The following is a 16,640-nucleotide window of genomic DNA, read 5'->3' on the forward strand; positions in this document are numbered from 1 at the left end:
TGTATAAGACTGGAAAGACCTCAGATAGCTGTAGAGATGAAAGTACAAGCTGTCAGTGCTGGATCTCTGCAAGACAAGATGAACACAGTCAGGGGATATTCGACTTGCTACAGGAGAGACCCTCATTTACTCAGGACACAAGGATGAAGGTGTGCCACACACAGAAGGAGTGGGTATGATGCTGTCCAAGGAGGTGGCTTAATCCCTTATTGAATGGACAGCAGTGTCATTCCGAATCATCACAGCCAGGTTCTACATCAAGATACGCAGCATGCTGATTGTTCAGTGTAACACATGTCACGATCCTGTCACTCGGTCAGTCTGGCTTTTGTGTGACAGGGTTGTGGATCATTGTTCTATGTCTGTCTTGTGTTTTATCTTCTGTCTTTGTGTGAGCGCATGGCTTCGGTTGTGGTTTCCCTGCCGTGCGCTCTTCGGTCTCATTGGTCTCATGTCTCATGTCCAGAGCATGGTGTCTGGATCCTGACTTCCCTGTCTGATTTGGTTTCCATTTTGGTGTTGGGATCCGGACACTCATGTTACATGTCTTGTCTTGTATTGGCGTGAGTGCATTGTGCTTATGTCACCTTGGCGGGATGCACTCACATCAATAATCTGTGTCTGCGAGCGCATTGCGCTCACTTTGTGCTGTACGCCCAGGTCGCAAGCTGTCTTCATGTTGTGCTTTAGTCATTGCAGAACATATTAAACAAGAAAACAAGGAAATGCATTATTATTTTGATGGGAGATTTTAATGCAAAGATAGGAAAGGATAACACAGGGAAAGAGCATTCATTGGCAAAGAAGGTCTGGGAGTTGCCAATGAGAACGGCAAACTGTTCAGTGACATCTGCACCTTTAACGGATTAGTGGAAGCATCTTTCCACACAAAAGGATCCACAATGCGACATGGATTTATCTAGATCATCAGATGGAAAACCAGATTGACCATATCTGTATTAACAGCACCTTCAGACGTTCCATGCATGGTGTACATTCTAGAAGAGGAGCAGATGTGGGATCGGACCACTATCTTGTTACAGGAAAGTTCCAGCTGAAACTTAAAAGATATAACATACAAGCATGCAAGTCAGGGCCGAGATACAGCAGAGAGCTCTTGAGGAACCAGGCAATGCGAACAAAGTTTCAGGTAGAACTGTCAAACAGATATGCAGTTCTCGGACATCCCATGCCTGAAGATGTAACTGTAGAGCAAATGTGGGAAGACACTAAGACAACATGGAAAGAAATGCATGAAAAAATCCTAGGAAGGAGAACAAAGCAGCATAAGGAGTGGATTTCACCAGAGACACAAAGCAAGATAAAGGATGGAAAAGACAGGAAAGCACTTGTAAACAAAAGCAAACCCAGAGCTTCAAAGGTAGAAGCTCAGCGACTGTATGCAGAGACCAGTAAAGAAGTCAAAAAGAGCAAAAAAGAGAAAAAAAAATTTTGTGAAAGTCTTGTTAGAACAAGCAGAGCAGGCTGCAGGACAGAAAAAATCTAAGATAATTGTATTACTGTATATTACAAGGAAACTAGTAGGTGGAAGATGGATGACTGTCCAACCTGTGAAGGACAAGGGGGGAAAAGATCTGTCTGACCAAGCCAAACAACTCGCTCGATGGAAAGAGCATTTTGAAGAGCTCTTGAATCATCCAGCAACAGCAGATCCACCAGATCTACCTCCAAACCCAACACCATTACCAATAAACATAGACAGACCAACCGAAAAAGAAATAAAGAAGGCAATTTCTCTGTTAAAAAATGGAAAAGTCCCAGGCCCAGACAGTATTCCCCCAGAAGCATTAAAAGCATTAAAATTTGCTATTAAAAAATCGTTTCTGCTGAAGAAGGAAAGACATACACAACTGGGATGGCTTAAGGTGAGTAAATCATGAGAGAATCATTATTTTTGGGTGAACTAATCCTTTAATCTGTGCCTGAATGCAATGTACCCCTGTTAACCCTCAATTTTCTGATTGTTTATTGAACCAGAAATAGGGTAAAACGAGTACTTTTACAGTGAATATTTCCCTTCTTGTGCAAGTTCAAAAGTCACTGAAACAATCAGGCAAACATGCAAGGTTAGTGGGGGACAGATGTAATGCCGGATTCACACATATTCCGTGTACGGGGCGTGAACAACGTGTTGCGTTTGGGCTTTCACACTGGTCTCTGTTCTAGGTTACTATGGCAATGGTTGGCAGTCACGTGCACATGTTTATCAGCGTACTTGGTTATGATTGTTTAATATATCAAAGTCCCTTTCAAGGCAAGTCAGTCCACTCTGCGGTCATCTTTGAAATGCTCTCGGGCAGGCTGTACAGCTATTTTCTTTGTAAACAAATGACATAAATGTACAGCTGCTATCTACTTGAATGGCGAAAGACTAAAATTTCTATAAAGACTGGTCAAGATTTAGACCTATAAATTGTAGTGTATAGTTGGTTCGGTTTAAATTTTGTTTATTTGTTTTTGCGTCTTTTCTAAAATCTCCTGGTTATTTTAGTTTTCTACTGAGTTCAGCGTGAGCCACACAGCAAAAATAGGCTTGGCACCGAAACTATGTGCTCACTGCTGCGTCTGGGACGCTTCACCTTGTGACTCACGCTTGCAATGTGAAGGGTGTAATCTGTTAATATAGGCGGTGAAACGAAAACGTGCAGCTCGCCCCGCTCACAGAGGATATGTGAAACCAGCGTAACACTGTGTAAAACTGTACCCGCAATATAAGAAACATGGTTGCAAATGCTCCTTCAAGAGTTTCGTTAGCTTTTAATTCGAACACTGCCCAGAAATCGACTGAAAATAGCCATCATGAAATACAGTACTGTGCAAAAGTCTTAGGCACATAAGATTTTTCACAAAAACATTTTTCTTTACATAGTTATTTTTATCTTCTGCTTTAGTGTGTTAATAGAAAATATATATTTTAGATTCCCAAACATTTCTTTTGCAAATAGAATAGAGGAACAGGGAGCCCTGCAGCAGATGGTATGGGCCCCCACAGAGCCCCCCACTGAACATCGAGTCAGTCTGGGATTACATGAAGAGATAGAAGCAATTGAGACAGCCTAAAAACATAGAAGGTCTGTGGCGAATTATCCAAGATGCTTGAAACATCCTATCTGCCAAGAACCTTAAAAAACTGTGTCCAGGTGTACCCAGGAGAATTGGTGCTGTTTTGATGACAAGGAAGGTCACACAAAATATTAATTTGGCTTTTTTTATGTTTACTGCACTTTGTACAACATTAATTGATCAATCAAAACTATTTATGGCATTACTTTTGAAAATATTTTCACTATACAACATTTTTCACAAGTGCCTAAAACTTTTGCACAGTACTGTATATATATCAGTTCTCTAATTAAACTATGAGGAGGCAAGGACCAAGAAAAGTCTTAGGAAAGCTTCCAGAGGAGCTAGGAGTGAGGATTCACAGGTGCATCCTATGCAGAAGTATTTTTTGTTGAAACACCTGACCAATTTTTAGTTTAAATAAACCATAAATGTTACTTATGAAACAGATAGTTATGAACAAAATCAAATAAATTTATTATGATTTTATATATATATATATATATATATATATATATATATATATATATATATATATATATATATATATATGTGTGTGTGTGTGTGTGTGTGTGACTGATCCACTTAAATCAAATATTGAGCTGGAGGCTGCTCCCTTTGTCTGGCTGTGTTAATGCTAATAACATGGTTACACGCCCGAGGTTCATGTAAGACTTCAAGAATCTTAGAATCATAACCTTATAAGACACCTTCATTTAACAAAATAGGTTCTTGTAGTAGCCTATTTAAGCACCATTATTAGGCAGTGAATTGAGGGCTCTCACCTACTGGCATAAGGGCATTGTAGATTAAATGTTGCCTGTTACTTTCCCATTATAGGTAAGATTGTAGGGTTTCATAAAATAAAAAAAATAAAAATAAAAAACCAGTTCTTTTAACAAACATAATTTTTTTTAAGGCTTTTGTTTACTAATTAGGTCTGATTTATTTTTAGTTATTATAGTCTATGTTTACATATACAATATATACTGTATATATGTGTGTGTGTGGGCAGGTTTAAGTGGTTTACGAGGACTTTTTTTAGGGTACAAACTGGTAATTACAAGGGTGTTATGCTATAAATGTGGTTTATGAGGACATTTCTAGTGTCCCCATAATTTAAATAGTTAAAAAAAAAAAAAAAAAAAAAACATAAACATACTAAACGATGTTTTATTGAAAATGTAAAAATGCAGAAAGTTTTTTTGTGAGGGTTAGGTTTAGGGGTAGGGTTAGGGGATATAATCTAGTTTGTACAGTATAAAAATCATTATGTCTATGGAGAATCCTCATAATAATGGCTGCACCAACATGTGTGTATGTGTGTGTGTTTGTTTTTAAGAGTTTAATAAATTTTCGTATTTAATTTATCTGACTTTAAAGTTATTTTTTAATGGTGAATTCTGTAGCAGTTACATAAAGTAATGGAACTCTTACTGTGATGTCATAGTATGGAATGTTCATTCAGAATTTTTCGGCCTATAAATAGAAGCAGAAACCTTTAGTTTGAGAGTGCATGACTTGTACACTTCAGTTTATTGCAGTATACAGCATTTTGCACAGCAATTGTAGAGGAGAATCTCTGTTTGTGTAGACTGAAACAATGGCTACATCATACAAACATGCTTCTGAACAGAGGATCAGCGACCATCCAGGATGTTTGTGCATGGGGGGCCTGCACCCAGATGTGACCGATCCTGCTGCTCACCACCTCCAGCCCATTCGGTCCCATCAGTGCTGTGCAGGTAAGCAGATGCAGGGTGACCAACCACCCTCTGGGGAATGGTTTTGTCAGCTTTGTGTGTACCTATCTCTGCCACTGAGGTGCCTTTGCAGGACATCTTTGTTGTTCCTCAATGCCAGATAGTGGAGTACACAGCAGCAGCACAACCGCAGACCTCTGCCCACTGTCAGAAGACCATCAAGCCACATATTCCCAGGTGCTCCCGATGATGGCCTCATTTCTTGCAGGCATCTCAGACCCTAAACATTTCTGAGAGTGTTGATGAAGCTCCACAGCAGGTCAATGATTTACATAAACAGTCATCACTGTGGGGTGTCAGGCTCAGAAACGTGGTTGGATCAGTTGTGACCACCCCCATATGATCGATCAATCGATCAATATATAGAAAGTTTTTACATGTAATTTAATGTCTTTCATTCAGAATAAGTCAGTTTCATTGAGCCAACATAATTTAGTTAGATTAGTGCAAATCCATGCACTATAGCAGTTTTAACTCAACTTTGTTAGGTTCGTCAGACCAGATTTATGAATTTTTTCTAATGTTGTTTCAACAATTTGTTTTATTAATCATTAGTATATGCTGGGTGAGCAGGTGTAAGGATAGCGAAACTGTTGCACTGTCAATTTAATAACGGCTTATAAAGTTAAGCAGCATTCATATCAAGTATTGCTTGAAAATGAAAGTCCATCTTCAACCTAAGCACAAGCTCCATTCTTCACAACAGTGGTAACCCCCAAAATTCTAGCATAAGAGACAGTCTTTTTAAATGCCAGTATAACAGAACATTAAAACATCTCCTCCTATCCATAGTTTTCCTGAGCAACCACTGGATGGCAACATGATGATTCTATTTGCCTCTTTTCTGTTTCTGGTCTAGATACGCAATGTAAAACTAACCGAAACGAGCGCTCCAGATGGAGAACAACCATTTAAGTGTTATTTGGGGTAAAAATGAATTTCACGCTGAACTTGTGCTGTTATTGTCATCTCGACACTGTGAAGTATTGGCACTATAGAGCCACATGTTTCTTTGACAATTTCTACAAATGTAATACTTTACCTGCTAAGAACATATGCTGATGCAGGTGAAAACACTGGAGACCGGAAATGGACCCTTGTAACACGTCCGTGGTCACGAAAGCAGAAGTCGTCATAGTTGGCTAAACTTGAATGGCGATGAATGGGGGACCACAGCAAATACAATTTTTGCTCACCCGTTTTCTCCAGCAGCAAAAGAAAAAATAAACTATTATGCTTTCACAGCTTTGCAAAAGAAGATAATAATATAGAGCACTGGATAACAGCAGTAAAAGAGAGAAACAGACTTTTCTATCACTCCCTCAGCAGCTGTTGTAGAAGCCTCACTGCAGCTATGGTAACTGATTTTTTCAAACTTTTTCCAGGGTAATATAGTACAAAGTACAATGTTATAAATGTACAAAAATAAATTTTATACATTTTAAAATTGGAAATATAAAAAAGTTTGCTACATTTACTTTGATAAAGAAGGCGGAAAAGTGTCATAACAGGGCTGTGAAAAGGGTCCACTGAAAACAGGTGAATCGTGGAACACTTCCGTGTTCATCTTGCTAAAAAATGCATACAATAACACAATTTCAACATTTATTCTCACTACCCAGTCATATGCAAAACATGCTGGAAAAAGGAAATCCCCTGCCCAGTTTCATCAATTAACACCACAAACATTATTCATGTAGTCCCTTCACAAATGGATTAAGTAAACATCCATTTTACAAATTTAAATAGATATAACACAATGAAATCAAGTTGTGACAAAAGCTTCTAGAATTGTGTTGGTTTAGTTCATTTTAATTAACAAAAATCCTTTTTGTGTGTGTGTGTGTGTAGGTAAGGTAAAGTCTGTTTGTTTGAAGCTTGATAGCCTGCTTAGCATTGCTTATTCCTTTACACTCATCATTTTATACTTTGCCATTTTATCGCATGCTTAATTTTTTCCCCCACTTTTCTACTGTTTCAGCTGCATGTATATTACCGTGCACAACGTTTTCTGTTTTTCCGCTTGTCTTCATCTCGAATTTCAGTGATGCACCCACTGAGAATCATGTTGGAAGCACCCTTGTTATAGGAGATTCTGTTGTAAGGAACGTGGAAATAAAGACTCCAGCCACTATTGTTAAATGCATTTCGGGGGCTCGGGAGTCTGACATCAGATCAAATTTACAAGTGCTGGCTAATGCTAAACGTAGATTTTCTAAGATTGTTACTCATGTCAACTCTAACGATGTCCGGCTTCGCCAGCCGGAGATCACTAGAGATAATATTAAAGAGGTGTATGAACTTACAAAAACGATGTGAGACACTGTAATATGCTCTGGTCACCTCCCTGCTCATCGTGGTGATGAGGTTTATAGTAGATTAGTGTCACAGAATGGCTGGATGTCTGAGTGGTGTCCGGAGAATAGCATAGGTTATTTATCTCCATTAACCAACATCTTATGGAGTTTTGTGTTACTTGCCACAGTTGCCTTCGGCTTGATCACTGTGGTTCTAAATACAATTATTATTTAATTATTTCTTTTTATACACAATTTACAATCATATTTAATCAAACTACACAATGATGACTCGAAGACTTTATAGATATTACAGTTTCATTTTCTGTAAATGCATGACTTTCTGTAAATCTGCTTTGAAACAATGTGTGTTGTGAAAAGCACATTACAAATAAAAACTGGAGTGGCATCTTGTGTGTAAAATGTTTTAGTGCATAGCCTAAAAAGGCTACCCTAATATAAAATGTAAAACTCTCCTCCATGACTCTATTTGATTGGACAGTCCAAAGTTATTGGACTGTCAAAAATCGTATTTAAAAAAATCAAAAAAATTATTTATTTTTGAATAATTATTAATTTATAAATTTTTCTTTCCAAAATTATAAATTGACTAAACATGCGTGAGATGATGGCGACCATGTAGCATACTGTTTGAAACTTGTACTGTATTATTCCATATTGCATACTGTTCCACATGCTATTTTTTTTAACTAGGCAGTTAGTGTAGTGTGCAGTAAAGCCAAAGATTTAGGATTGTAGTTCTTATTGTTGTAATTGTTAACTACAAGAAATGTGATACCCAGAATCAATAAAATGACACTACTTTGCCATTACTGTTGCAAAATGTTTAATTAAAAGCATTTGAACTTTTCTGCACAGTTATCATTGATGTGGAGCTCACTAAAATTTCCTTCACTGTTGCACTTTTCTCTGTTAAATAAACATGGTTTTAAATAACAATGCTCAGTAACATTCAGAGATACCGTACTTTGATAAAAGCTCAGAAACTAAATGAATAGACTTATTTGTAAATTGACAAAACCATTATCTTAGAAAGGTGCCCTTTTGAAACTGAAAATCGAAAAGTGTTTGCTATAATATGGAGGTTTATGCCATAATTTTGATGTTGACAGACAGTGAATCTGAACGAGGTAATTATAGTTCTCTTATATATCAGATGAGCAGTGCTTGAATGTGAGGATGGCACATTTGGTTAAGCATATACAAAACATTCATCTCAAGACACTCCTGTTGGCATTTATCAGTTCATCCACCAGGGGGCCACTAGTACCATTCTGTCGGTCACCAACTTTTGCTTTGGCAACTCCTATGTACATACAGTAATTCCTCCATGTCTGTAGTCTTGTTAAGGACCAGCACTTGCTTCGTGATGATTTGAGGTTTGTGCTACTGAACTCGTTTTTGCAGATGAAGACTGCAAGTCAATATTTATGGTGGCTTCCTTGCATCTTTATGGTTAAGTGTGAACAGAAAATTAGCTGTTTGCCAAGGCAATGGGCAAGTGCCTAAATTATTGTTTGGAAAAGGCCATATTAATTTTCACAAACCTTTTTACTGAAGAATACCTAAAGTAGTATGGAGATGCAGGGACAGAAAATATACTTTGTGAAAAATGACACATCGCACCATCACTCTTAATCAGCACAGAAATGTTAAATCCTGAAATAACCCCCACTGTTTGGGTTGGTACTCGGTAAGTCTCTTCTAAAAAAAAAAACAACTCTGGTTGCTGGTAAGAAATGACCGTTAAGTAGTTGTAAATATCATTTGGCTCAATGTGAGGTCAGATCTGGTCTGGTCCAGTCAGGTCTGGTCCTAAGGCTCATTTGTGTGAAGGTCACTGGAGGGGTTTGACAAGGTAAAGCTTTTCTCCATGTTCGCTAGTGAAGATAGGAGCTTTCTTGTAGTGCTCTAACAGTTCTTCCATAGCATTGAAATGGCGCTGACCGATACAGTAAACTTCATTTGACAACTGCACTTTGAAGTGCTTGTTCTTCCCAACTGCTTTCAGAGACACAGAGAAGTCACTCGGCTAGAAAAAGAGAGAAAGAAAGAAACAGAGAAAAAGAATAAAAGAGAACATTTTCTTTTAGTGCACTGCAGCCTAAAGAGGGCGATATAAACCCTGAATCAACAATCACTTTCGTGTTCTGCATTGCTCAAGACCAGTGCTTCTCAACTGGATTTGTTTTAGGATCCAGATTTGACATTTGACATCGAGTGGTGACCTAAATGTACCAAAATGGTTTATTGTACCAAAGTAAACAAAGACGTCCTTAAAATCAAAAATTGAAATGTATTAATATTATCATAAATTGCATAGGCTCTGGTTAGGGTTTTCTTTTACCCTGCATATTTTAGTATAAAATAGAGGGCTGGGTATTGATGCATATTTCCTGATTCGATTCCAGTTCACAAGTTTCCCTTTTGCTTAGATATGAAATAAATTCTCTTTCAGCTAATGCTGTTAATTACACATAGACCTTTTCCACCGACATGGTTCAGGGGCGGGTTCCTCGGCCAGTGCAAACTCTAACTTTTTCACGCGTTTCCACTGCAGAAAAGGCCATTCCAGGGCGGAAAATCTGATTACATCGGGGGGCGGAGGGCATGATTATGTTTCGTCACCAGGTAGCTTCCAAACAATAACAGTAGCAACTATCTGCAGCAAGGACTACCTTTTCACTCTATAACAACAATAAAAACCCCACAAAAATGTTCAGGAAACGCAGAGGAAAAAAGCACTCTACTTGCAATATGGTCTTCTACATCTGAGATGATCTGAGATCTGAGATGAACTAGAGAGATTGCAAAGGAAAAAAGTATACATGAAGAAATGGCAAGAAGTTATCCACACCGTCTTTGGACGACTGACCAAATCATAAACAAATTGAAAACTTTAAAGAGAGTACAGGGAGCATAAGAGACCCTAGCAAAAGAGTCAGTGGAGGGAGCAATGATGTCTTGGACTCCAACCATCCAGCTAACTAACTGGGGCATTGAATTCAGTCAGTCTCACTACACAGATATCCCCGGTGTCCTCTGCAGCTGATCTCGGTAATTAATTATATCGGCCAACTTTGTTAGCTTTCCTAACACTCTTCTCATCTTATTTTGTGCATTGTTTTGTTCAATCAGGGGATTGCTCACTTAGGAAGATAGCCACTATCTGTTATGTAAACTGGCGGTATTCTCAATCAAGAAGTAAACATAATATGTAATGGCAAAAATCCAAATATAACCATCAATGTTAATAACGATTGCACTGTTACAGTTTATAGTACTTATAAAGTGGCAATATAAGCCACTTTAAAAAGTTGATACATAATAATATAATATATAACCTGTTGTCTTGTGCATAGTATCATCTCTGGCAATCTTGTTGAGTAATTAATAATGTTGGATTGCATTTCTCTGTATGTTTAAATATGTCCTAAAAAAACCCCACAGAAGTTAAAACTGTAGGCTACACAAACACTGTAACGCACCATGTTTGTTTATGTTTGAGGTAGTCACGTAAAACTACCACGTTGAATAGCGGCAGTTCAGTGAACATCTCAGTGTTCAGTGTTTCAGTTGAGGGTATATTAATCTGTGCTTTGTGTGATTAGAATTAAATGTTTCCTTTTTGTTGTTTTTGATCAACAACTCACTGTAAAGAACAGAATAAATAAATTGATTGTGTGGATCTCGTCTTTGGACACACATTACATGGGATGAGTCTAAACAACTTTTACTTTCAACACACAGGATTTCATTGCTGAACTTCTTCCCCACTATATGACTCAATCACTGGTGGGGAAATCTGAAAATGTACCAGCCAGTTGCTAAATTACATATATTTTAGTCACACTGGTCGCATATGCAAGTGATTTAATCGCATTGTAGTGGGTTGCACATAGAGTTTAAGATCGATCTTGGAATTTAAGAATCAATATTGATGGCGCTCAAATGAAGAATGAGATGCATCGGAAAATCAATACTTTTACCCAGCCCTACTAAAATCTGGATGCACAGCCTTTGGCAAAAAACAACAAAGGATATGGATTGCATTTCTTCTCCTGTTTAAAAGTTAATAAGCCTATTTATTTTGCTATCCTAACTTTGTGATTCGTTACATTTTATTATCTGCATTTAGCATTGTTTTTCCCCGTTGTCCGTGACCCAACAAAGACAGACCTGGAATGCATTTTTGGGTGATGATGAGTGGTCGACAGATATGGGTTTTTCAATTGCCAATGCAGATACTGATATCTAGAGAGCAGGATGGCCAATGTCCAGTATAAATGCAGATAACATAATACAATTTTATAAAAGCAAATCAGATGTACACAAAATTTCTAAAGTGAACTGAACACATTTTTTTACAATATCTACTCAAATTTGCATAACCCTGAAAAGACAGAAAGTGTTGACTATCCACTGACAAATCTATTGGTAGATTTTGGAACTTACATAAGGCTAACACTTCTGTTAATCAGCCAAGCGAACACAGTTATCGGCAGATGGCAAAATAAATGGCCAAATATTGGCTGATTAATCAGCCTGGCTGATATATTGGTCTATTACTAGAGATCACCCACCACTGCTCAAGACTCTCAATACACTGTGGTCTGTTTTTATACCCCTTTATGCAAAATGACACTATGGACACAAATAATTGTACAGCACTCAAATGACCATTTACAGCTATTGTAAGCAGTTATCTGTTCACTGCTTTTTGATAAGATCCAGACAAACACCCGACTCACAGAGGACTCGCTGTCTCGCACAAGGAAGTCTCCCTCCACCCCCCTTTCATTCAGAGCGCACTCAGCCTGGTGCCGTGTCACACTGCCATAGTACCAGTCCTTTCCAGCAAACTTCCCTGTGTGGGAGGGCCCTGTGTGGCTGTTCTGCTGGGAGTGGAAGCCTAAGGCAGTCGATGACGGACCATCGTGGAGTACAACCACATAGTTCTTTGGGACCAGACCCACCTGCCCACGGCAATTCTTACACCTCCACCATTCTGGGTCATTCTCTGGCTTCTCCAGCACCTCCATTGTCTCACCCTTCTCGAAGTTCAGCTCCTCATCTGTGACAGAACTAAAGGGATAGAGTGTCTGAACAGTGTGAAGGACTCTGGGACCCTGTCCATTACTGAGGCCCAGCCGCAAGGAGAGGACCGGGAAGTCAGGCAAGGTGTCCTCGACCACCTCCTCCTGGATGTAATTGGAGGGAAACCAGCCAACATGACCGTTATAGCTGCCTCTCCACCAGCCATCGCTGCACTTCTCCATCACCATCAGCTGGGTGCCCTTCACCAGGCTGAGTTCATCTTCCCGTTCTGCTTTGTAGGAAAACTTCACAACTGCTGGGGAGTTCAGGTCATAGATTCGTTCAGCCCCGCCTCCATTAGAGGAGTACTCATCTGTGCTGGGTGTGGGAGAGGCTTCCTGTGCACTCGTCTTGCGTTTAGTTTTTCCAAGTCCTTTAAAAAGAAAGACATTAGACATCAAACACAGTTATTAGGCAAACATTCCAGTGATCACATAGGAACCAAAACTCAAGCCTCTGAGCTTAGCTAATTTGAAATAGAAGACAAAAAGCAGAGATATGGATAAGTGCTGTAAATTCATAAATACTAATAATTTCCTGCTGAAAGGAGAGAGACATAAGATACTATTACTGCAGCCCACTAGACCAAGTATATTTCTTCAATCTTTCTCTATTTTGTTATAAAAAAATTAACATGCCTTTATTTATTTTACTATATTTCAAATGCCTTTTATGTATAGATTTTGTTTTACCCTCATCCCAGAGCCAAACATTCAATCTCAAAATATATAAATCCATTGTACAAATTTAAGCAACACTTTACAATAAGATTGTATTCTTTAACATTACTTAACATTAACAAACATTGAACAATACTTTTTCAGCACTTAAGCTTAGTTAACATTAGTTTTAATATATACTAATAAAATTGAAATTACTTTCATTAAAAGTTGTATAGATTAAAGTTTGTTACTACATTATGAACTAACAATGAACAATTGTATTTTTATAAATAAATGAATATTAACCAACATTAATAAATGCTTCAGAAATATACTGTTTATTGTTAGTATGATAAATAATGCATTTACTAATAAAACAGAACCTTATTTTAAAGTGTTACAAAAACAAAAATCATTACATTTTTTTAAAAATATGATAAAATGGTGAAAATAAACCATTTCAATATTTATTGTGTGAAAATGATCTGATTTTTTTGAATTTATTTTTTTTAAGATAGATAAATTGCTACGTATGAAATTAGCACTTGTCATTTTATTCCAAAAATGTTTAAAATTTCATTTTCATCACAGAATACTATTAAACATAATACATCATTTGAGGATGGAAATTATAATGTGATTATACTTTCAGTAAAAATGACAAATAAACACTATAATCAAAGCATTCGCAGTGCTGTTAAGCATACAGACTCATCATCTGAAATAGACTCAGCATCATAGCTGCAAAACAGACTGGAGGCCTGTACAGCATTCCAAAATAAAGCATCCAAAGAATACCTTTTTGACTTAAACAGGTATAGTGTACATACACACTGACACACAAACACAAACACACACACACACACACACACACACACACACACACACACGCAAGCACATAAAACACACACACGTGTTGGTGAGGACAGCTATCCTTATGAGGACTCTCCATAGAAATAATGATTTTTATACTGTATGAACTATAGATTCTATTGCTTAACCCTACACCTAAACCAAATCCTCACAAAAAACTTTCTGCATTTTTACATTTTCAAAAAAACATAGTTTAGTATGTTTTTTTAAGCTATTTAAATTGTGGGGACACTAGAAATGTCCTCATAAACCACATTTATAGCATAATGCCCTTGTAATTACCAATTTAACGAAAGAAAACATTCCCCGTAAACCAGCCAAACCCGCTCACACACACACGCCCACAGACAGACACAGACACAACACACACGAAAGTAACGTGTAAGCGGTTTCCTTCCGCTGGCAGATGATCCATGGCTTTAATGTGCACCTTTTTGCGCCCGGTTGCACACACAAGCTCATCTCACCACTGCTTGCCTCACTCAGTAATCAAATGTGATATACAGCATTTGTGTGTGTTGTGTGGCAAAACAGGAAACTCAAGGATGAGGGTGTAAATTCAAACATTTTCATTTAACTTGTCAAATGAGGAGAAAATTTGTCTGTTTTACATTTCTAATGACTTACCCAAACAGTGCTAAATCTAGTCACCTGTGCTTGGATGCTTTGTTTTAAAAATTAATTTTAAAGCTGCAGTGTGTAATTGTTTCATTGTTTGAAAATGCTCTCTCCTGTCTCATCTTAATATGCAGAAACATTTACAAGAAAGCCATTCGAAGGTCGATTTCCCCAAAAAGTGTAAACACTAGGAGAACTCGCTACCAAAACAGTACTGTTTTTGTTTGAGAATGTTGACCAGCCCAATCATGTATGTTTGGGGCGGGACTATGTTTTGCTGACCAATGGAAGATGGGGAGTGTTAAGGAAACTGGTTTGAAAATTGCTTTTGTGTCATTCCGTGTCAACTCAATCAAAAGGGTCCTCTGTCAAATTTTGTTTTTCTTTTTTTCTGGTGAAAGAAAAACAAATTATGATGAAATATTAAATTGTATGTATCAATATTTATGAAAAAGGCATTATATGCAAATGTCATGAGTCCAAAAATTGGAAATATATACATAAATAAAATAAAAACTTTTTTGTATTGTTTTTCCAAAGTTTGACAATTCAACAATTTACACATTAAGCTACACTGAAAGCTTAATATCTCTAGGATTTAACCACACTAGGGTCTTAACCTCTTCATCTCTGGGACATTTTTGGGCTGCCACCTGCAATTTTCCACAAAAAGCTCACCATTTACACATACTGTGGACTAATTGCCAAAAATTATTTTTCAATTATTTTCTGAAAAAAACCCAAACAATCTCTTTTTTTTTTTTTTTTACAATCTTATGATGAATAGATTTTTTATTTTTTATTTTTATGTTGCTTGTAAGCATGAACTTCTGGTTCTGTTCACTCTCTCTCCCTCCAAAAAGGCTTATTTATAAGGCAGCAAGTACTAGAATTCCATTACAAAATGCTGATCTGAAATGTTGGTGGCATTCTAACGCATTTTAGCCCTCACAAATGTGCTCATCCATAGACATTCAGACAAATTTTCAGTTCATGCACCACCCCCACTGTTTCATCGAATATCTCAGCCTCTGAGTGGACTACAAGCTGAATCTAAGCGTTATTAGAAAGCTGAGATCCTCCCCTTTGCGATGATGTATATTATGTATTTTATCATCAATAGTCGATAACTTATATTTCCGATGATTTGTTTAGTATGCTTATCCTGATAGACTGCATATTTTGTTCTGGACTTCTAAGATTGGATTATGCACACAAGCTCACAGACAAGTAAACAATGGCTCATTTTGTAGAAAACTGCCCAAGGTAAGAGCAGATATAAAGTTTTTAGCTATTTGGGGCTTACAGCAGCAGTGATCAGAGCATAAGAGAGACATTTGTATTAGATGTCTTACAGAAATCATATTACACTGTGTTTCTTTTGAAAATCTTTTGAACTGTGGTATTAGGGCAACAAAATAAACAGTCACATTCCTGAGAATGAGAGATTTTATTTAATATATTATTTATCTATTTAAATGCTATTTGAAAGACTTTTATATTCATATTAATATTTCTACCACATTCCCTCTAGGTGGCGCTGATTTGCGACGTCGATGTTTTCAGCAGTTATTTTGTTATTTTATGTAACAAATTCAGAATTTATTGTTATTCGTGAAAAGATCAGATTCTAATCTTTCAAACGATACCACATATGCCTGACTTATGTATATGGAGACTTTAACATTAGCGCCCCCGTTTATACATACCAGCAGATCTGCAGAGCTGAAGAGGTTGTATGAACATACCGAAAGTATATTTTGTTTTAAACAAGAATCTAAAAGGATAACAGCATATCTTTAATACTTCTGGAGTTATAGGCACTCCAACTTTGTAAAAATAACACAAAAGTGTTGTTTTTTTTTGTTTTTGCTTTTCAATATTTGGGCACACACCATTGGCATACAATGCAACAAAGTGTGTTAAAGTCAACCGATTTTAGTAATAGACTGACCTACAGTATCCATGTCTAAAAATAAAATAATGGCACTGCCACCTTTCTACGGTATTTTTTGACCTATGGTTCAGATCTAAATCATAGACAACAACAACAACAAAAAATCATTTTTACCCCACTCTAACTGATCAATCAGTAAATATTCCATCATCCATGGCATTTTGAATTTGATCATCATTTAAGTGTATCTATTTTCAGAAAAAGTTTCTGAAATGTGCTGATTTGACCTGGAACAACCCTTTTGCAATTCCGTTTCATAGTGACACAG

General features: G+C 37.2%; 1 protein-coding gene across 3 annotated transcripts in view; it reads right to left on the reverse strand.

Moving 5' to 3' along the window:
- Positions 1-8,697: 8,697 nt before the first annotated feature.
- LOC127446624 (cytoplasmic protein NCK2-like) overlaps positions 8,698-16,640 on the reverse strand; it is a 91,050-nt gene continuing 83,107 nt past the window's right edge. For all 3 annotated transcript variants that reach the window (XM_051707701.1, XM_051707698.1, XM_051707699.1), the window contains exons 3-4: positions 11,917-12,635; positions 8,698-9,197 (exon numbers count right to left, since the gene is read on the reverse strand). In XM_051707701.1, coding sequence (XP_051563661.1) covers positions 9,003-9,197; positions 11,917-12,635 — 914 coding nt within the window. In that variant the 3' untranslated portion in view covers positions 8,698-9,002. The remainder of the gene's footprint in view (positions 9,198-11,916; positions 12,636-16,640) is intronic.

This window comes from Myxocyprinus asiaticus, chromosome 9, assembly GCF_019703515.2.
Source record: "Myxocyprinus asiaticus isolate MX2 ecotype Aquarium Trade chromosome 9, UBuf_Myxa_2, whole genome shotgun sequence".
In the NCBI taxonomy this organism is placed as follows: Eukaryota; Metazoa; Chordata; class Actinopteri; order Cypriniformes; family Catostomidae; genus Myxocyprinus; species Myxocyprinus asiaticus.